This window comes from Oreochromis aureus, linkage group 19 (genome assembly GCF_013358895.1).
Source record: "Oreochromis aureus strain Israel breed Guangdong linkage group 19, ZZ_aureus, whole genome shotgun sequence".
Lineage (NCBI taxonomy): Eukaryota > Metazoa > Chordata > Actinopteri > Cichliformes > Cichlidae > Oreochromis > Oreochromis aureus.
In genome coordinates, this window is record NC_052960.1 from 4,499,467 (window position 1) to 4,521,741 (window position 22,275).

The 22,275-nt window shown below is 40.1% G+C and overlaps 1 protein-coding gene across 1 annotated transcript; it reads right to left on the bottom strand.

Moving 5' to 3' along the window:
- Window positions 1-7,907: 7,907 nt before the first annotated feature.
- On the bottom strand, window positions 7,908-21,310 carry LOC116314129 (calpain-9-like). The gene is made up of 22 exons (XM_039603332.1): window positions 21,181-21,310; window positions 20,122-20,391; window positions 19,741-19,810; window positions 19,544-19,662; window positions 18,854-18,987; window positions 18,596-18,770; window positions 17,817-17,891; window positions 17,586-17,671; window positions 17,297-17,371; window positions 17,010-17,170; window positions 14,421-14,578; window positions 14,131-14,142; window positions 13,828-14,036; window positions 13,668-13,707; window positions 13,498-13,563; window positions 12,178-12,235; window positions 12,039-12,100; window positions 11,464-11,532; window positions 11,239-11,317; window positions 10,255-10,371; window positions 10,025-10,077; window positions 7,908-9,473 (listed from the first exon to the last, which is right to left on the bottom strand). The coding sequence occupies exons 2-22, from the start codon at window positions 20,371-20,373 to the stop codon at window positions 9,447-9,449; spliced, it is 2,097 nt and encodes a 698-aa protein (XP_039459266.1). The 5' UTR covers window positions 20,374-20,391; window positions 21,181-21,310; the 3' UTR covers window positions 7,908-9,446.
- Window positions 21,311-22,275: the final 965 nt, after the last annotated feature.

Sequence of the window (22,275 nt, forward strand, 5' to 3'; positions counted from 1 at the left end):
ACTTTTCTTAAGCAGAAACTGGAGTGGCAAAAGATGAGAACTGAAGAACTCGAAGGAGACAGAGATTTCCTACGAAGGCAGCTATCATCCTTTACAAGTATGAAATTAGACTTGTTCCATAAGCATTATTTTTTATTTTACAGTCTTCAGATAAACATGAGATAATTTATAAATCCCAGTGAAGTTCCCTTATTGTCATTGTGTTGATTAAAAGATTTTAGTCAGTTAACTTTAAGTGTTGTGCCAGTTCATTTCTAAAGAGATCTAGTTCCAAATTCAGTTAAGCCAGGTCTAACTTGATTGATTCATTTTCATAGTTTATAAGATCATAGCTCCAACTTGAACTAGTAATGTAACAGCCTTAAAATCAGCATTAATATAGGTTTTATAGTGGCTTGCAAAAGTATTCGGCCCCCTTGATCTTTCCCACATTTTGTCACATTACAGCCACAAACATGAATCAATTTTATTGGAATTCCAGGTGAAAGACCAATACAAACTGGTGTACACGTGAGAAGTGGAACGAAAATCATACATGATTCCAAACATTTTTTACAAATAAATAACTGAGAAGTGGGGTGTGCGTAATTATTCAGCCCCCTTTGGTCTGAGTGCAGTCAGTTGCCCATAGACATTGCCTGATGAGTGCTAATGACTAAATAGAGTGCACCTGTGTGTAATCTAATGTCAGTACAAATACAACTGCTCTGTGACGGCCTCAGAGGTTGTCTAAGAGAATATTGGGAGCAACAACACCATGAAGTCCAAAGAACACACCAGATGGGTCAGGGATAAAGTTATTGAGAAATTTAAAGCAGGCTTAGGCTACAAAAAGATTTCCCAAGCCTTGAACATCCCACGGAGCACTGTTCAAGCCATCATTCAGAAATGGAAGGAGTATGGCACAACTGTAAACCTACCAAGACAAGGCCGTCCACCTAAACTCACAGGCCGAACAAGGAGGCGCTGATCAGAAATGCAGCCAAGAGGCCCATGGTGACTCTGGACGAGCTGCAGAGATCTACAGCTCAAGTGGGGAATCTGTCCATAGGACAACTATTAGTCGTGCACTGCACAAAGTTGGCCTTAATGGAAGAGTGGCAAGAAGAAAGCCATTGTTAACAGAAAACCATAAGAAGTCCCATTTGCAGTTTGCCACAAGCCATGTGGGGACACAGCAAACATGTGGAAGAAGGTGCTCTGGTCAGATGAGACCAAAATGGAACTTTTGGCCAAAATGCAAAACGCTATGTGTGGCGGAAAACTAACACTGCACATCACTCTGAACACACCATCCCCACTGTCAAATATGGTGGTGGCAGCATCATGCTCTGGGGTGCTTCTCTTCAGCAGGGACAGGGAAGCTGGTCAGAGTTGATGGGAAGATGGATGGAGCCAAATACAGGGCAATCTTGGAAGAAAACCTCTTGGAGTCTGCAAAGACTTGAGACTGGGGCGGAGGTTCACCTTCCAGCAGGACAACGACCCTAAACATAAAGCCAGGGCAACAATGGAATGGTTTAAAACAAAACATATCCATGTGTTAAAATGGCCCAGTCAAAGTCCAGATCTAAATCCAATCAAGAATCTGTGGCAAGATCTGAAAACTGCTGTTCACAAACGCTGTCCATCTAATCTGACTGAGCTGGAGCTGTTTTGCAAAGAAGAATGGGCAAGAATTTCAGTCTGTAGATGTGCAAAGCTGGTAGAGACATACCCTAAAAGACTGGCAGCTGTAATTGCAGCAAAAGGTGGTTCTACAAAGTATTGACTCAGGGGGCTGAATAATTACGCACACCCCACTTTTCAGTTATTTATTTGTAAAAGATGTTTGGAATCATGTATGATTTTCATTCCACTTCTCACGTGTGCACCACTTTGTATTGGTCTTTCACGTGGAACTCTAATAAAATTGATTCATGTTTCAAGCTCGGGTCCTCTACCAGAGGCCTGGGAGCTTGAGGGTCCTGCGCAGTATCTTAGCTGTTCCCAGGACTGCGCTCTTCTGGACAGAGATCTCCGATGTTGTTCCCGGGATCTGCTGGAGCCACTCGCCTAGCTTGGGAGTCACCGCACCTAGTGCTCCGATTACCACGGGGACCACCGTTACCTTCACCCTCCACATCCTCTCGAGCTCTTCTCTGAGCCCTTGGTATTTCTCCAGCTTCTCGTGCTCCTTCTTCCTGATATTGCTGTCATTCGGAACCGCTGCATCGATCACTACAGCCGTCTTCTTCTGTTTGTCTACCACCACTATGTCCGGTTGGTTAGCCACCACCATTTTGTCCGTCTGCATCTGGAAGTCCCACAGGATCTTAGCTCGGTCATTCTCCATCACCCTTGGGGGCATCTCCCATTTTGACCTCGGGACTTCCAGATTATACTCTGCACAGATGTTCCTGTACCCTATGCCGGCCACTTGGTTATGGCATTCCATGTATGCCTTGCCTGCTAGCATCTTGCACCCTGCTATTATGTGCTGGATTGTCTCTGAGGCATCTTTACACAGCCTGCACCTGGGGTCTTGCCTGGTGTGATAGACCCCAGCCTCAGAGGTTGTTCTTGTGCTGCCATGATTAGTGCCTCTGTGGCTGGGATGCCCAGGGCATCCCAGCCCAGGGGGGAGCGTCGGCCTTCAGGGAAAAGAACAGGGGGCAGTGGGTCGAAGCCCTTGAGGCAAACGGGTCGACCGCTGCCCTGCCAAACCGGCGCCAAATCTCGACCACCACCTGCGGGTGGAGTCGCCACTCCCCAGGGCATGGCCCCCCCCCGGACAGCATGTCCGCTGCCGTGTTCAGGGGTCCAGGCACATGGACCGCCCTGAGGGAGAGGAACCGGGGATGGGCCCACAACCACAGCCTGGTGGCCATGTTGCAGAGGGGATGAGAGCCTAACCCGCCCTGGCGGTTGATATAGGCAGCCGCCACGGTGCTGTCCATCCGGACAGTAACGAGTAAGTATGTTTTGAACCAGTTTAGTACCGTCCCTGAAAGACCTGCCCAGTTCTCCAGTCGTTTGAGTAATATGTTGTGGTCAACTGTATCAAATGCTGCACTGAGATCCAGTAAAACTAAGACTGACATTTTACCACTGTCTGTATTCAGACAGTGGTAAAATATTAAATGTTAAACACTTTGGTCAGAGCGGTTTCAGTGCTGTGGTTCTGTCTAAAACCAGACTGGAAGGCATCATAGCAGTTATTCTGTTTTAAGAAGTAATTGAGCTGTTGAGAAACTGCTTTTTCAATGATCTTACTTAAAAATGGGAGATTTGAGATCGGCCTGTAGTTGTTCATTTGTGTCTTGTAAAGATTGTCCTTTTTCAGTATAGGTTTAATTACAACAGTTTTTAGTGGTTCTGGAAACACACCTGATATTAAAGAAAAGTTGACGATCTGTAACAGGTCTGGCTCCAAAGTCTTTGAGACCTTTTTGAAAAAACTTGTTGGTAGGACATTTCTGTGAAGAATTTGGCTAAGTCATTGCAGGCCATGGTCAAATGAAGTTCAGCTGCCACTGACACAGGAGGGTTTGTTAGCCTGTCAACTGTAGAAAATAAGACCCGAGTGTTTTGACTGTTTTTAGTGATGATGTCAGAGAAGTAGGACCTCCTTGCACTCCTTATAATTGTGAAGTTTCTCTTTATAGATGTCATAATGAACCTGGAGGTTTGTTTTTTTCCATCTACGCTCAGCTTTCCTACACTCTCTTTTTTCATTTTTCACCAGTGTGGAGTTTCTCCATGGAGACTTTTTCCTTCCAGAGATAACCTTCACCTTAATGGGAGCAATAGTGTCCATTGCATTTAACATTTTAGCATTGAAGCTATTGACAAGCTCATTGACTGAACCTCTGGACAGGTCAGGTGTTAATGGGAAGACCTGGTTAAAGATCTCACTACTGTATTCAGTTATACACTGTTTTGTAATCACTGCTGTTGATACATTTGTGTGGGCTGAAATTTTACTTTCAAAGAAAACACAGTAATGATCAGACAGGCCCACATCAGACAGTAACATTTGAAATGCTGAGGCCCTTGGAGATCAGTAGGTCAAGAGTGTGTCCTCTATTATGTGTGGCCTCTGTTACATGCTGAGTCAGCCCAAAGTTGCCCAGAGTGTTACTCAGGTCTTTAGTCCCTTTGTCCTGAGGGTTGTCCACATGGATGTTAAAATCCCCAACAATAATTACACAGTCGAAATCAACACAGATCACAGACAGCAGTTCACTGAGGTCATTAAAAAAGTCTGTGCAGTATTTGGGAGGCCTGTAAACATTAAGAAACACAACTTTGGATGGGGCCTTCAGCTGTAAAGCCACATATTCAAAAGACTGAAAACTTCCAGGAGATAGCTGCTTACACTGAAATGATTCATTAAATAAGACAGCAACCCCTCCTCCTCTCCTGCTCACTCTGGCCTCACTGATAAAACTGTAGTTAGGAGGGGTCGTCTCGATGAGAACAGCTCCACTGTTACTTTGGTCCAACCAAGTTTCAGTTAAAAACATAAAATCAAGGCTGTGCTCAGTGATTAAATCATTAATTAAAAATGTTTTCCCAGCTAAAGATCTAACGTTTAATAAAGCCAACTTAAGTGTTTAGAGGTATTATTTGCCCCCTCGTGTTTGGGAGCAGTCTGTGGCACACAAGATATGTTTACTATATTTAAAGATCTTTTAGAGTGCAGCTCTCTGTGTTTTGACCAGGCCACATGTCTCCTTCTGTCACCTAAAAGTACAGAAATTTTAAAACCTTCCAGTAAACAGGGTCCCAGCTTCTCCTGGGAAAAGTCACCACTGCCATAATCCTTGCAGCCCAGACCCTCCACACATCACACATCAGATTGCGGAGACAGAGCATGAAGGTGGTAAGGAGGAACTAAGGGGGGTGAGGCTGGGCAATGTAACTTTGATTGCTCTGTTGAGAGCGGGGTTCGATGGTGAACCTTTGGCTGCTCTGGTGGGGGGCTTATGGGGGACAAAAAGGGATTGGGCTGGGGGGTAGATCTGAGCCCAGCATTGACCCGCTCCATCATCTCCTCAGTGAATTTCAGGTGTGCGGAGGAGGGAGAAAGGGAGGGGGAGGAGGGTGATGGCCTGTCAGGGGTTTGGGGGACTGGGGAATTTTGTGGTCCCTGGTCCTGGTCGTTGGTGTTGTTGAGAGAGTTGGAGGCAAATAGGGACCCCTCTTCTTGCCTCAGATGTCTCTCCTTTCTGAGGCTCTTCCCAGGTGGGGGCAGATGGAGCTCCTCCTCAAGGTTTCTGCTGGGCTTTGTCTGTTCTTGTTGTTTGTTCCTCTTTATGAGATAACTCCTCGTTTATCTCAGCCTTGGCACCAAGCACAGATGGATGACATATGGAATAAAACAAGTTGGAGGTGAACAGTTTCACCCCTGACTTGTTAAAATTAAATCCATTTGCTTTAAACAGATGCCTGCGTTCCCAAAAAATGTTAAAGTTGTTGATAAAATGCACTGAGTGAGTGGTCAGTACATGCTGATACGAGCCATTTATTCAGTGCAAACAACCTGCTGAATCTCTCGTCTCCTCCTCTGACGGGCGGTACAGGCCCACTGATGAATACAGCTGCATTCAGAGAGTTTACAGTATTTAATAAGCCAGTAAAGTCCCGTTTCAGAACCTCCGACTGTTGTTTGGACACATCGTTTGACCCTGTATGTAGAACAATGTTTGTCATAGTTGGATATATATGTATATATATATATATATATATATATATGTATATATATACAGAAAGGGATTGGCAAGAATACCAGAGGCGCAAAACACCAGCTACTGGTAGACAGAACGGTCAGCCGAGACTGCAAGACCAGACTGACCAACCTGTGCACTGCCTGGATTGATTACAAGAAGGCCTATGACTCAATGCCCCACAGCTGGATACTGGAATGCCTAGAATTGTACAAGATCAACAGGACCCTAAGAGCCTTCATCAGGAACTCAATGGGGATGTGGCGTACAACACTAGAGGCCAACCCAAGCCCATAGCACAAGTCACCATCAAGTGCGGGATCTACCAAGGAGATGCTCTGTCCCCACTGCTGTTCTGCATAGGCCTGAACCCCTCAGTGAGATCATTAACAAGACTGGCTACGGATACCGACTACGAAACAGAGCGGTTGTCAGCCACCTCCTGTACATGGATGACATCAAGCTGTATGCCAAGAGTGAACGAGACATCGATTCACTGATACACACTACCAGGCTATACAGCAATGACATTGGAATGTCGTTCGGACTGGAGAAGTGTAGTCGGATGGTAACAAAAAGAGGGAAGGTAGTCAGAACTGAGGGATTGAACTACCAGAAGGCAACATTGCAGACATAGAGGACAGTTACAAGTACCTGGGGATCCCATAGCGAATGGGAACCATGAAGAGGGCGCTAGGAAAGCTGCAACCACCAAGTACCTGCAGAGGGTCAGGCAAGTCCTGAGGAGTCAGCTGAACGGTAAGAACAAGATCCGGGCCATCAACACCCCACGCCCTGCCCGTGATCAGGTACCCTGCTGGGGTAATAGGCTGGCCAAAGGAGGAGATAGAAGCCACTGACATAAAGACAAGAAAGCTCCTTACCATGCATGGAGGGTTTCACCCCAAGTCCAGCACCCTGAGGCTGTATGCTAAGCGGAAGGAAGGGGCCGGGAACTGGTGAGTGTCAGCACCACAGTCCAGGATGAGACAAGAAACATCCACGAATACATCACGAAGATGGCCCCAACTGACAGTGTGCTCAGTGAATACCTCAGGCAGCAGAAACCCAAGAAAGAGGAGGAAGGCGAGGAACCATCATGGAAGGACAGGCCCCTGCACGGTATGTACCACCGGCAGATAGAGGAGGTGTGGCTGATATCCAGAAATCCTACCAGTGGCTGGACAAAGCTGGACTGAAAGACAGCACAGAGGCACTAATCATGGCAGCACAAGAACAAGCTCTGAGTACAAGATCCATAGAGGCTGGGGTCTACCACACCAGGCAAGACCCCAGGTGCAGGCTGTGTAAAGATGCCTCAGAGACAATCCAGCACATAACAGCAGGGTGCAAGAGGCTAGCAGGCAAGGCATACATGGAGCGCCATAACCAAGTGGCCGGCATAGTGTACAGGAACATCTGTGCGAGTATAACCTGGAAGTCCCGAGGTCAAAATGGGAGATGCCCCCAAGGGTGGTGGAGAATGACCGAGCTAAGATCCTGTGGGACTTCCAGATGCAGACGGACAAAATGGTGGTGGCTAACCAACCGGACATAGTGGTGGTAGACAAACAGAAGAAGACGGCTGTAGTGATCGATGTAGCGGTTCGAATGACAGCAATATCAGGAAGAAGGAACACGAGAAGCTGGAGAAATACCAAGGGCTCAGAGAAGAGCTCGAGAGGATGTGGAGGGTGAAGGTGACGGTGGTCCCCGTGGTAATCGGAGCACTAGGTGCGGTGACTCCCAAGCTAGGCGAGTGGCTCCAGCAGATCCCGGGAACAACATCGGAGATCTCTGTCCAGAAGAGCGCAGTCCTGGGAACAGCTAAGATACTGCGCAGGACCCTCAAGCTCCCAGGCCTCTGGTAGAGGACCCGAGCTTGAAGGATAAACCGCCCGCAGGGGCGTGCTGGGTGTTTTTATGTATATATATATATGTATATATATATGTATGTATATATATGTATGTATGTATATATATATGTATGTGTGTATATATATATGTGTGTATATACATGTGTGTATATATATGTGTATATATATGTATATATATATGTATGTATATATATGTATGTATATATATATATACATACATATATACATACATAGGAAAACATAGGGGATGAAGACAAAGACTATTCACATGCCATGTGAGAGAAAAGACTAACTTTAATGACATGTAGCAGTGGTATATAAGTGTCTGGGGAGTTGAAAATAGGTGAGAATAAATGTTAAGAGCATCATGGGAAGCTCAACAGAATCCTGAGCCTATAACAGCATAAGACTAATCTCAAAAGCAGACAGAGTTTCTGTCTGCTGAACCCAAACTGGGAGCAAGGTCACCAGGAGACAGGGCTCTGCCTCTCAGTCTAGTTTTGGAAACTCTAGGAGCAGCAAGTAAGTCTGCAGTGGAGGATGAAAGTTCTTTATTAAGTTAACATGGTATTTGAGGTCTCTAAGATATCACAGGGTTTGATTATTTAGGACTTTTATATGTAAGTGAAAGGATTTGAAATTCAACTCAAGATTTAACAGGGAACCATTGAAGAAATGCTGACATACTGGGACTATGTGGTTCCTGTTAATTTCACTACAGTGTTGTGGATTAACATTCCCTTTGTGCCATCTGAAATGCTTGAGAGAGGAAACTCTTGGTACTCTCTTGGAATATTTACAAACATTTGGCAAGGCTACTGGAGTAAGGAAATGTATGCTGGGAATGATTAGAGTTTCAGTAAATGTGGTTCATGTTCACTGGGGAGTTTTTACACGAGGGATTGTCCCACTTCCCAGGATGCTTGATGTGCTAGCCTCTATACTTAGGTGCTTTTGCTCTCCTACATACTCTTACAGTTTACAAACACTGAGCTGCAGCTGAATCAGTGAATACCTCCCAGATTCTGGTGCTAGAATTTGAATTGGTGGCTCATTTGCTAAACTACTTCTTCTTCTTCTTCTTCTTCTTCTTCTTCTTTTTCTTTTTAAAATTTATTTACATGAAAATGTTCCAGTGATTTTACAGTGTTTTTGATAAACATTTAGAAAGCATTCAGGGCCATTAAGCCTGATACATAAAAAGCAACCTGAACCTGAAATGAGGAGTGGACAGTGGGAAAGTAAGATAAAGCCAGATACATCTGGGCATAATGCATTTATCAAAAAGAGCTGCATTTGAATGACAGAAAAATCATTTAAAACTAACAGTATGTTGATTCCAACAACACTGGTGCTTTCTTGCACTGTTGTGTCACTAATGAGTGATGAATGAATCAATAAAGCATCATGGCCAAATCAAACATTGCACCCTCACATAATCTATGTGGGTTTAATGAGCTCAAAGTGCATAAAGAAAAAACATCCTTTATAGCCTTTTCCCTGTTTTTCTGTTAGAACAGTTACAGATACAGAGGAGCCTGTTACATGCAATCACATTCTTCTAGTATTTAATTTTCATTGATTATTCATATTCACGTTATATATCTCAGATTGTTCCCTCTACAATACGTTTCTGTCTTCTCTGTCTGTCTCAGTAAAAAAATTTGCCAAGTAAATGACAATTAAAAATAGAAATATCTACTTTTTGAGAAAAGTTATCTTGAAAGCATTTTGCATTTTGGCAATTATCTAAAGGAAAACTTATAGCTTAGCAGAAAAAATATACATGGATCTCTTCTTCAGTGTGTGCAGATGAACTGTGCAGATGAACTGTGCATTGAACGTCCATTCCCTTGCGTTAAGTGTACATTGAAATGTACATCCACTGGAAATAAAGAGAGACAGGTTGTTAGTGCAGTATGTGCAGCCCCTCCACCTATCTTCAAGGACATCGTGGCCTGCTCTTCTTGATCATTGGCTGACATGGGAGAGTCTTCAACTGACATAGCTCTCCTAGGACTGCTGGCCAAGATAAAAGGCTCAGTATCTTTCGTCCCTGTTTGATGGCTATATTTGTAACTCTCAAAAACTTTAATCATAACAACATTCAAAAAAGCTGCACTTGAGGGATATAAGTGAATTCAGTTGAACTTTTAGCAAATGCCAGTCTAAGTTTGCCCTTAACAAATTAACAGTTGTTAACTGTCTAACCTTACCAATGTGTTTTAAAATCGCGGACATGCCCCACTTGGTCACAAACTAGCTCAATGTATGCACAAGGAGTCCAAACTGTTTACTTTAGTAAAAAATAATTTATGAATAGTATATAAATTTATTCTCAGTTTTAAAAATAATTTAATTTTCTTTCCTCTGAACTTCAAAATGAATCAACATCTGTTATAAAATGTACAAATGAGAACAAGCTGGCTTTATTACCTCAGACTCTTGAAGAGTCATGGCTTTTCCATCAGATAACTGTCTGAAGATTTCTGTTGATGAGCAAAAATTAATTGAATCTCTTAAAAGATACATAAAAAATTCATGTCTTCCACAACAAAAAGGTTAAAGTTTTCCATTGTGAGGTTGTGTTTTTTGATTGACTTACTTCAGATAAATCAAAAACAGAAATAAAAGGTTCATAGCTTGTCCCACTTGTCTTCACTTACTGTTCATGCAGTCAAAGCGAAGGATGAGACTGATGAAGCTCTCCAGCGTCATGTGTCCAGAGGAGGCGCCGTAGCGCAGAGCCATCAGATTCAGCATGTCGTCACTCACCCTTATTCCTGACAAGCACATTAAACACATTTACGACTTACATTGAGACTTCGGTCAGAAACTCCAGTTCTAAACTCTAAATTTTGAACTTTTTTTTATTAATAGTGACGTAGTTCCTGTAGGACAGTGCTTTAACTGAAAAATTACACAGGTGCTTGTCAACCCTGTGTTTATATAGGAAGTAGTGCTGTCAGCGTTAATCTCGTTAAAATGATGTTAACGCATTTACGTGGCAAATCTCCGTTAACAAGTTATCGCGGATCGCCCCGTGCGTGGGGCTGGATGGAGTTAACGAGCTAACCCCACTAACACTTTGATGCTGTGCAGCCCAATTTTAACAAGATTGGCGCGTACAGCACTAATAGGAAGATAACCAGAATACAACCAGATGGCAATTGGCTGAGTCGAGTGTCCATTTTCAAAGTAGAGTAATGCAAAAAAGTTGCTGTCATTAGCAGAGGCTGACTAAGATTGATTGCAACTTGTTGGCAGTTTATCTGCATTTATAAATAACATGGCTGTTATTTGCAAACCTTCACCAATCTGTCAGACAATGATGCAGTCAATCTGAGGTAGACCATATTCCCTTGGAGACAGTTTGCCTCCCACCAGGTGAAATGAGCAATCTCTTAGCAATTGAAAATGTTTGCCATGAGGTTGAAGGTGCTGCAAGTCCTGGGCAATCAGTTGGTGATCACAATTACTTGCATTCGACCAGCACAAAGCATCAATTGCTAGTTTTTTCCCAGTTACAAGAAGTAGCAGTCCTATTTTTGTTGTGGTGTGCCTTAGCCATTTGGGAGTCCAGTGAGAGGATTGCAGGAGAGTGTAGTTTCAGGAACATTACTGAATGAATGAATTCCAAGCAAGCCTACCTGAGACTAAGAATGCATTTCGTAGTTCCCTCAGTGACAGCGTTCCTGTTCGTGAAACGTCAGTGCGAAAGAAAATTTCCTAGAAAACAAAAACAAAAAAAGCCACAATTGGAATGTAGCAGAAGTATTATTCATAAATAATTAACTATAAAGCTGTGCATGTTGTTTAAAAAATTTAACTTTTTTTCAGCATCAAATATTTAACCTCATTTTCATTGTTTTTACCTTGAATGTAACAACTTTGTTCCACAGACGAAGAAATTCCTCACTGTTGAGTTTTCCTGTGATTGATGTCTGTTTTAGCCAACATTAAGGCAACAAAGCTATGTGTGCAAGTAAAACATGTACTGGCCAACTGAGTAGCTCCTCTACAAGCCAAGAAGCTGTACTGACCCACTAAAGCATGAACTCTACAGGACTGCTAACCATAGGAAGAAACTCTCGTAAGACCTGAAAGTGACAAGGTGAAGACTTTTCTAACTGGCTTTATCTCATGTTTTCCCAAAAACATGAGATAAAATTAAGACCTTTACTCGGCAAGAACTCTGAAATATCCTTTAATGCTACATCCAGATGAACAGAATTTGTTGGGACTTCCTCACCTGGATTGCTAACTCTTAAACTCTGTTTAAGATACTTTTTGATATTATTTTTGATATTATTTTCAAATTACTCAGCTTTAATCACAATGTTGCTGCTATCATGCATACAAATTTTTGAAAATGTGGAGAACATGTAAATGTATTATTTGGAGTGTCTGAGTGAATATAACAAATGTCACATGCACCACAACAGGATACATCCATTAGTGCAACCATGCTGCGACAGGCGTCAATACTGAAACCTCCAGATTTCAGGTCTCCTAAATTAAACAGAAATATATATTTCAGCAATATATAACTCTTGAGCTCTTAAGCTGTAGACTCTTGAAGTCCAAACCTTTTAGGATGTTTTCATTTAGAAGCCTCTGAAGCTGCTCAGCATCCACTTCTTCATACTGGAAAGGAAAAAAAAGATTTCTCTTATACTTTTGTTTATGAGCCTCGGTCAATTGTTAACATACCAAATTAAACTGTCCACGCACACTAGCAAACACACACTCTGACTAATTTGTGTATTGCTGTAGTTTCTCTTTTACAATACAAAATCTTTGCTAGCTTTAGCAAAACTCTTACCCAACAAGCTAAATATTACAATGTCTAATCCAGTTATTTCAAGTTGCCCAGAAATAATTAGGTTAGATGGAAAAGGTGGATATATATATATTGATGATTAGCACTGAAGTAATGCATGGCTATTAGTTTAGCATGTGCTATCAAAGGTATGCCCCAGGGTGCAATTCTAGGGCCACTGTTATTCACAGTTTTCATAATTAAATGAGTTACACATTGATTTTTCTTTTGTCTGGAAACATTTAAATGCTTTCAAAAAAGATTTCAACTCAGATTAAAACTCATTTTTTAAAACAACAAAGCTGGCTAAGATTACTTTAAGTTAAATATTGCTACTTTTGATAGGACACCAAATTAGAGAAAGTTCGTCTATAAGTACCTTGGTTTTATTACTATGGACACTGAACTTGTCTTAAAGAAGATGTTTTTGCATATTCTTTTTTTTGTACTATTTTATAGTTCTCTAGACTGTATATCTAGAGATAAAATGTGTAACTTAGAGCTATAGTAAGCTAATATTTAAACAGTCTTTTTTCATTTTCATATTTTATTTCTGTATTATTTATATCAACTGAGTTCTTCAGTAAGTTAACCTTTCTTCACCATACTGACCCAAGAAATGATGCATCATATGAGATATGCATATTTTGATCCTAGCTTAAATTGCTACTAAACAACTGTGATAAATCATCAACAGTGAGAAGAAAACTAAACCACAAGTGCATCTTTAAAGTAGCCAAAAAATTAATCAGGATGATTAAGCTTTCACTTTAAAATTTCTCACTTTTATACAAAACTGATGTTCTGTTGTGGATTTTATTAGTTGAGAACAAATGTAAAGAAATGTATTTAAACTTTCATGTTCGCATGTTTTATGTTCATTGTATACAGAAGTCAAACAGTTTCATTATGTGCACTGAAGTATAATAGTTAGTCAAACCTCTCACAGATAAGTTTTAGATAAGGATGAAAAAAATCTTATCAAACAAACAAAAGTTTCCACTGTGTGATAAAACTCAGTCGATATAAGAGAAATAGTAAACTCAACACTGTCAAGTATGCTCGTGAGAAAATAACGGGAAGTTACCTTGTCAGAGTGTTTATGGAAAAACTCTCTCCTTTGTTCATCACCCTGTCGATTTTTGACCTTGACCTGAAACAGAGAAATTAAATTTTGTGTTAAATAAAAAGCTATTTACATATCATTTAGCATATAACACAACCGCAACCAGACATGATCTATTGTTGAACACCCACCTTCTCATCAAGCTCATGTTTGTGATCACCAGAATTATCACTGCAGAGAAAGAAAAAATCATAATTTATTTTTTCTTGTCTGTTTTGCATATATATCATGCAGATTGTTCCAATTTAGCATTGTTGTGTTTGCACTTATACAAACAATGAGTGTGCATACTAGCAGTTGGTCTCTGATTTTGCGTGGATGGTCAGGATAAAGGAGGCTGTCTCATTGGGATTGAAGGTGGATGGCACAATCAAGTATTCACCATGCTTTAACATAAAGAACTCCATCACCTCACGGGCATTCAGGTAGGTTTTAGTTTGGGCAACAGGTGCCTGGGATTTGAAGAACTCCTCTGTAAACTTCCCCCTCTGTGTCTTATACTGAAATAACAGGTAGATATGTCAGTTATCTTACAACATTTAAAGAGGGGCTGCTATATCTGTAAATGGGAACTGGATACAAACTGTTTCTTACTTTTTCAGTCACCTTGAAGGAAACCAGTGCAAGTTGGTTCATGTTGGGAATAAGAAATATACTCAGTGTCAGAATACAACCCTAATGAAATTTAATGCATCTTTTACTAATGATTTTATGCTCTTCAAAGATGATGACAACTGAGCCAAAGGTTTAATCATTGAAGGAATAGCAGTGTAGCCTTGAAGTTGAGGTCATCCTTATCACCATCCTGATTGCAACTTGGAAACGATTCAAAAAATGAAAGTGTCATAACATTTCCATATTAGGCAGTAAAGAGCAATGTTTACCTCAAATATGAAAAACCCAATGTGGAGGTTTTGCGCCAGGTGTCTATTCCTTTTTTCGGGCTTTTGCATGAGAGACACCATTATGTTTTTATCGCCATCTTTCTCTGAGTATCCACCGCAAATTTTGAAACGACACTGTGGATTAGTCCAGAAACTGTCTTGAAAGCAAATAAAAAATGTGTAAAAAATATGTGCTGGACACAGAAAATGAAGGTTAAAAAAATGAACCTGAAAGTAAGGCTGGTTAAATAGTCGAGGTCAGGTGGGTGAAAGGTTCACTTAACTTTTGTTTAATAAATGACAAAGTCATGCAATTAAATGAGCTATATAGATAATATACTGTGGAAAAGACTTTACAACTCTGTTTATGGGTCTGTATTGTTATGGATGTCCAACTTATATTTATACTTATACAACTTAGTTTTTTCTTGTGAATGGAATATATGGTGCCATATTTGGGCTTTTAATATTGTAACATATTTGTTACTACTGGTTACAGAATTTTAATAGCTACAATACTTGGAAAAAATAGCTGAAATTTGCATGCACAACTGCTAATAACAGAGTTATGTTAAACTAAAAAAATTAAGCAATGACCATAATACTAACTACATTAACTAAAGAACTTGTTGCCCTATTGGACCTATTGTTAATTTTAGGGTCTGCATCAAGACTAAAAGAATAATCTTATTTAATAATTGCTGAAATAAATTGCTACATAGCACCTATGAATTTCAGGACTCTTTTATCTCTTAATGTTCTTAATTGTCTATTTCATGAAATATAATAAGATAGTTAAAGACACTGAGCTTCATAAAAATCTTAAATGTGAATCTGTTAAAGATTAAAATCACACAAACACTACATGTATGTGTTTGTGCGTTACCAATTTCGGTACATTTTTTCTAGTATACACTCGTGGTCAAAAGTTTTAGAACACCCCAATTTTCCCAGTTATTTATTGCAATTCAAGTCATTCAAGTCCAGTGAATAGCTTGAAATGGTACAAAGGTAACCGAACTGCCGGAGGTAAAAAAAAATAAAAGTAAAAAAATGGCAAGGTTAGCCAAATTAATGTACATTCTTGGAATTATATACAAAGGCCTTTTTCATGGAACACAAAATGGGTTAACAATTTAAAGCTGTGCTGGAACAATGGAGGTTGATCAAGCTTTGAAAACTTCAACTACTGATTCCTACAGATGTTCCAACTTTTCTGGATTACTTCCAACCCCCTCTGTCTGCATAAAAGCAGTATGAAACACACTGTGGTACCATACCCTCGTGAGCATCAGTTGAACAGTACTGTACTGCAGAAAGCACTGTGTTGCTACAAAAATGGCCAAAAGAATGCAATTAATAATGGAAGCGAGACAGACAATCATAACGCTTAAAAATGTATCCTGAATAGTTGATTCTGTTCATCTGGACGTAGCGTTTTCAGTCGGAGAAACATTTCATGACAGTGAGTACAGTTTCCTTCCCCATCAAAAGGCACTCAGAAACTGGAGCAAACTCTGACAGGAAGAGGTCTGGCAGACCCAAAGCCACAAATAAATCAGAGGACATCTTGCATGATAGGCGGCTCACAGGACAACAGCTTCAAGCACAGTTTAATAGTGGTCATAATAAGCAAGTCTCAGTTTCAACTGTGAAGAGAAGACTTCAAGCTGCAGGTTTGACAGGACAATGCCAAGACGTCAGAATAAGACAAAGAGGCTTGCCTGGGCCATGAAACATCGCCATTGGACTACTGAAGACTGGAAGAAGGTATTGTGGACTGATGAATCAAAATTTGAACTCTTCGGTTTATCACGCAGGATCTTTGTACTCGAGTACGGTGAAGGATGGTTCCACAGTGTGTGGCATCAACTGTCAAACATGAAAGAGGAAGTGTGATGGTCTCAGGCTGTTTTGCTGGATCCAGGGTGGGTGACTTGTACATAGTGAGAGGCACCTTAAACCAAAACGGCTACCAAAGCAATCTGCAGTGCCATCCTATACCCTCTAGTATGCACCTAGTTGTTCAGGTGTTCACCCTACAGCAAGATAATAAACCAAAACATAAGTCCAAGCTATGACACGACTACCTCAGGAAAAAAGAACAAGATAAGCTTGAAAACATGGAATGGCCAGCACAGTCTCCAGAATTAAATCCCATCGAGCTGGTTTGGGATGAACTGGACAGAAGAGTGAAAGCAAAGCAACCTACAAGTGCCACACATTTATGGGAACTTCTGCAACAGATATGGAAAGAACTTTCAGAATAATATTTGATATCTATTGTAGAAAGAATGACACAGGTGTGTCCAGCATGGTTAATGGACTGATTCTTATATAGCACTTTTCTACTCGACTCGGCTACTTTGATGAGTCAAAGTTGAAAGTACGTTTTGGTCTCTAAATTGATTCCATGATTTATTTTTTAACTCCAACTACTTATTTGTACAATGCTTTCATTTCAGAGTGCAATGAGACATTAAACTGCATAATTTTCACACAAAAAGAAAAAAATTGGGGTGTTCTAAAACTTTTAACTGATAGTGTATGTATTTAATGTTTCAACACATTTGCAATGAGATTTAATACCTCTGTAATTAAGGCAACCTCCAGCAGTGGTTCCTGCAACCCATCGGCCGTCATACACAGAGGTCTTCCACTGACTAGAGTCACTTTCATTAAGGAAGTCAGGAGACAGCCCACAGATGTCAATATCTATGTAGAACTTACAGAAATCTTCAAAGGTGATCCTGTAAAAATCAGATGAATTTTGAGATTACTTGTTTTACATCTGGATGGGATGTTGGGGTACAATGCAAAAAGTGTTTGTATTTTGTGTTTGTTTTTTTGTTTTTTAATTTCACAAGTTTTCTTACCAAAACTCTCCATCATCAGCCACTGAAAGGCACATTTCACGGTCCTCAGGACTCACAGTTTGCCACAGAGGAGACCTCAAAGAAAATTTGTCATTTTATTTAGACAAGGAGACAGCTTTTCTAATTCTTCTGAATATTCAAAGGGAGTTCAGAAAAGCTCTCCTGCATGTGTCCACAGCCATACTTGAAATATAATCTTTACACTAGATAGAAGGCTACCACATAGGTTTTGACATAGATTTGCTTTCCATCTTTTAAGTTGAGAGCCATGAGTGTGAGTCTGACTTACCGATCACTCCAGTCTCCTTTCCACTCTCCGTTACCCCAGGGATTCCACAAACGCACCAGGTGTACAATTTTTCCTCGACTCATCATCTGACCACAAACCACCATCAGAGAAAACAAGATTTTTATGTACAATGAAGGTTCAAATGTAGTACTTACTTCATATTTTTATTTTTATTGTTAATTTTAAGTATGATTTGATTTTTTTTTTTCTATTTCCAGTACAAATCTTTACCTCTTTGACACCTGTCACAGTGTATGCATGGCCTGCAACCAGTCCATTTGGTAATATTTCGTTACCAGATGTCTCCTACAAGACAAAAGCATTTGCCACGAGTAAAGTAGAATATTATACATTAAGAACATCAACTTCTGTTGATGATGATGAAGCCAATAAATCATTTTACGTGTGCAAGTGACTGTGAAATGGTTTGCTTGTGGCTAAATTCGACACTAATTTGCTCAGATGTTTTTCAAAATGTTATTTCCTTGCAGAGTTAAATGTATACTAAATATCAGACTGGCACGAGTAAGCACAATAACTGAACAACAGCAGCTTTGGCATCTTAAAACAGGACTCATTCATTTAACTCAAAATGGCTCATGTAAGCGAAGGTTTTCCAGCATTTGAGTCTTGATTGTCTGTCTAGCACACATACAGCCATCCCTGCCTTGTCAATGAACTTTATCCTTGGGTAATGTCAAGACCATGTTGTAAGTGTTACAAACAATCGTTTTATAGAGGCATTTATAAAGTGACTGTAGTAAAAGCTCATAACCATGACCAAGGTCCTTTTAGCTGCTTTGGCAGATGTTTAAAGCTCTGTCTCTGGGTAAATTCTGACGAAATTATACCACAGCAGGATACAGTTATAAAACTTTATAGTTGTTTAGTGAGATCAAAATAAAAGTCTGAAAATAAGTCCTGTATGAGTGAGTATAGGGCAGCAGAAGTATCAGGGACATTAAGCCAAAGCTGGTGGTGCTGCTTCTGTGTGGTGTAGTTCTACTTACCCTGGGAGGTGTACCACAGCCCATCAGTGTGTTTGATTTGCCAGCTCTACAGATCAGCCCCCACAGGCTTGGACTCGGGTGTGACAGCTCGATGTTAATGTGGACGCCACCAGTGAAGTCCATCATAGCCTCTGAGAGAGTTCCAGCAATCATGTCGGAGTAGGAACCACAAACCCTGACAGGATAATACTGTTTTTTTAATATTTAGAGAAATCACACCTTCAACTCTCATTTATGTCTAAGATTAAGACTGCATACTTGGCATAGGCTTTCTCCAGGAGAGCAGGCCAGAACTCATTTTGGTCTTTGGAATGAACAAAGATTAGTCTGCCATTGATTGTTGGTAGTTTGTCATCAATGACCACATCCTCCCACTGCCCAAATCTCCAGAACTGGTGGAAAAAAAGAATGAATCTAGTTTGCTACTCTTGATTTATTATTCAAAAAATGTCTTGCAGCATGTTGGCACTCGACCTCGGTCTGTAAAAGTGATGATAGATGAAAAGATGTTTCAGGTCAGGAATTAATTCCCTTTCAGGCCAATGTGATATTTAGGAAAATACATATCCAGCAATTTGTTTCCTCTCCTGTGGCCCTAAAAGTTGCAGGATTCTGCATTTACGTTGCATCAGCAGCAGGCAAAGGCGGGGACTGTGACTTACTGGCCTCTGGTGTCATAAACCAGTAATTTATGAGTTTACAATTACACACAGTTTAGTTTCAACATGAAAATGTGTTAAAATAAACTATAGGCAGTAAAAGAATTTTAAACCTGTAGCACATGCTTGTTAGCTAGTTTATTCTGCTGTGGTTAAAATACAAACAAAAAGCAACATTTCAAAAATAAATAAATAAATGAATCAGTGAGTATTTTTGACAGGTGTGTTTTTATTGAACACTACTTGTGTTCAGTAAAAATTATTTGTGTTGTTACATGTTGGTATTTACCCTGAAGTGAAAAATCCCACAGTAGTTCTCATCAAATCTTTGTTCAAGTGGGACAACTTCTGCGAAAATGGATTTCTGGAACGTCAGCGCTCCGATTGACGCAAGAAACCAGCAGTTTCCTGTTCAAAAATATTCTCAGGGTTACTAGAGGAGAGGTGAGGAGAACAAGAAATATATTCATGAAGACATTTCCCTACCAAGTTTCCCTTGACCAAAATCAAACCTGGAGACTCCGTCAAGTACAAAGGCTGGAAAACGAACAATTTCCTGAAAAAGGGAGAGTGCTGATCAGAGAGTAAAGCTCTAAAAGTCTTAAAAAAAGGGAAAGTATAAGAGAAGGTATTGCTTGTACTCAAAGCTGCAGTGTATCAAATATCTGTATCGAGCTGTGACAAACTAAACCAGAAACCTGACTGTGCTGTCTTTGAACCGTGGGATAAGAAATTCTACGTTTAGTGAAAATCAATCTAAATGCAGTGAAAGCACTAAAATTGAATCAGCTCAGCAGGTTTGCTTTACAAAATTATCTAAAATTTACATTTTAGGTGAATTATGAGCTCCACTTTCCAAACACTCACTGCTGGTCTCCGCCACTCCACACAGGCCAGTTCAGAAGGGCTCAGTATGCCATGGCGCTGTATCTCTTGGCCAATGGACCTTCTGTCAGGTAGAAATGTCTCATCAGTGAAGCTTACTCCTCTTGTGAGACAGTACTGTTTCAACTGCTCATAGTCTTGGCCAAAGAACTTGTGGGGCTTAGTGAATTTTCCAAAACCATCCTTCTTGTAGCGGGCCTCTATGATGTTCAAGCATACACCGGGAGGAGGCATCACTGCAGTTTTTGGACTCTGTTTACAAGAATTTTGCATACAAAATCCAGAAAATGTAAGAGATTAAATAATGCTACATTACTTATTTAAAGTTGGGTATAGATCAAGGGTGTCGGAATGGCATTTCAAAATGGGATGTCATGAGACAAATGATCACATACATATTTGAAATAAATATAATGAGCTACAGTCTGTTGAAAAAAGATAACTCCATTATGGTGCATAAAATCAAATGTGCAGCTCACTGAAAAAGAGCAACACTGAGTTCAAACTTCATATAGTCCATGTGAAATTATTGCAAATTGTTGTTTACCCGACTATTATGAAACATTGTAGATAACAAGATTATTATTAACATAATAATAATAATAATAATTGGGCATTTTTAAGAACTTTTTTGTGAGGAAAACTATATTAAAGGTTGTTATATTAATTATTATGTTATGTTGTTCCAAACATTAAAAATATATGTAAAACGTAAAGGTTTTCATTATGTTGGACCTTATTTGCACCCTGAATGGAAAAAATTAAAATTCTACCTTTAACATTCACGGTTTATCTGGGGCTTCTCTTTTGTCAGTGTCTAAAACTTTAAACAAATTCTGCTATAAACAAATTTTTTTTTATGATAGTCTTTAAAATATTATATCTTCATATATAAACAATCCGTTGTAAAATCAACTGCACCAGTAATAACATTTGAACTTATAAAGTCCATAGTTTGCATTCACAGCAGCAAGAAGAACCACACTGATACGAATGCAAATTCTGGATCATCTGGTTCAAAGTTTTAAAAGCAGGTCTTACCTCACTAACTCAAAAGTGAAAAGCTGTGCAGAAAAAGGTGTTGAATCTGGGTGAACCGGTGGGTGAGAACCAAGTAGCTTCGACTGTGCATTTAAGCACCTGAGGCTGTGTACGCCGTCCTTATGTTTCTAACCAAGATATGAAAATCACCTTTGAACAAACCACGCCTGTGCTGACCTGTAGCTCATAGTAATCTACTTCCTGCAAGCTACTGTATGACCAACAGAGAGAGGGCCTAGAGAAAGTTTCACTTTCATTCGAGTGACCCTCGATTAGCTCATATTTATGTCTGTCACAGTCTTATACGTTTGTGTTTATGGTATCCACTTTCGTGTTTAGAGAACAGTAGTTGCTGTTAAAGGTTAGCCTGTCAGCAGTAATACTGAAAGTACTCACTGATTGCAGTAGAGTAGAATGGAATAGAATAGAATAGAGTGCCTTTATTGTCAAAAGACAGATGTACAATGAGATACAGAGCATCTCCTACTCATGGCTGTGCTTCTTGTTGGCTGCCAGTGTTTGCAGTCCTCACAGTATGACTGAAATCTGTTTTTTATATCTTTGTGTGAACCTCAGAAGTTTTATGGTTGATAACAAATGTTGCCATTAAAAAAAAAATCAACATTTGTCACCATTTTAAGATGAAGCAATCAGCAGACTCAGTGACGTGCTGAACATGTTTAAGAAATCATTCTTTATTTCTTAAAACAAAGCCCATATATTATTTTTGTGTGTCAGCCATCCTAAACCAACTTTGTAAGCAGCAGGATGTATAGTGCCCACATACCTGTCAGACAAAGAGCCACTTTACCCCGTCTGGCCCCATTTATTTAGTTGGTTACCTTTGAGCAAACATACAAAGAAAACCCCTAATAAGACTTGTTATTGAGAGTCACATGGTGAGTAAACTGTCAGTGTAGCTTTAAAACAAACATCCTTTGGGAATATTGACTTTTGAAGCAAAGTGTCCTGCCCTAAACAGCAGCATGAAATTTATAAATTGAGCACATAGCTTGGACGGTGTGTGCCAACTACCATGACACACCTGCCACCATAACAAAAAGCAAGCAAGTTACACTTAATGATTATTCACTG

Bases quoted from the DNA above. Each gene is read 5' to 3' on its own strand.
- LOC116314129 (XM_039603332.1), bottom strand. From the start codon at position 20,373: ATGCCTCCTCCCGGTGTATGCTTGAACATCATAGAGGCCCGCTACAAG. The intron at 13,564-13,667 runs GTGGGTGTTCAA...TCTCTGTTTCAG, and splicing joins AACATGAGCTTGATGAGAAG to GTCAAGGTCAAAAATCGACA. The intron at 9,474-10,024 runs GTAATAAAGCCA...CTTTATTTCCAG, and splicing joins TGACTCTTCAAGAGTCTGAG to TGGATGTACATTTCAATGTA.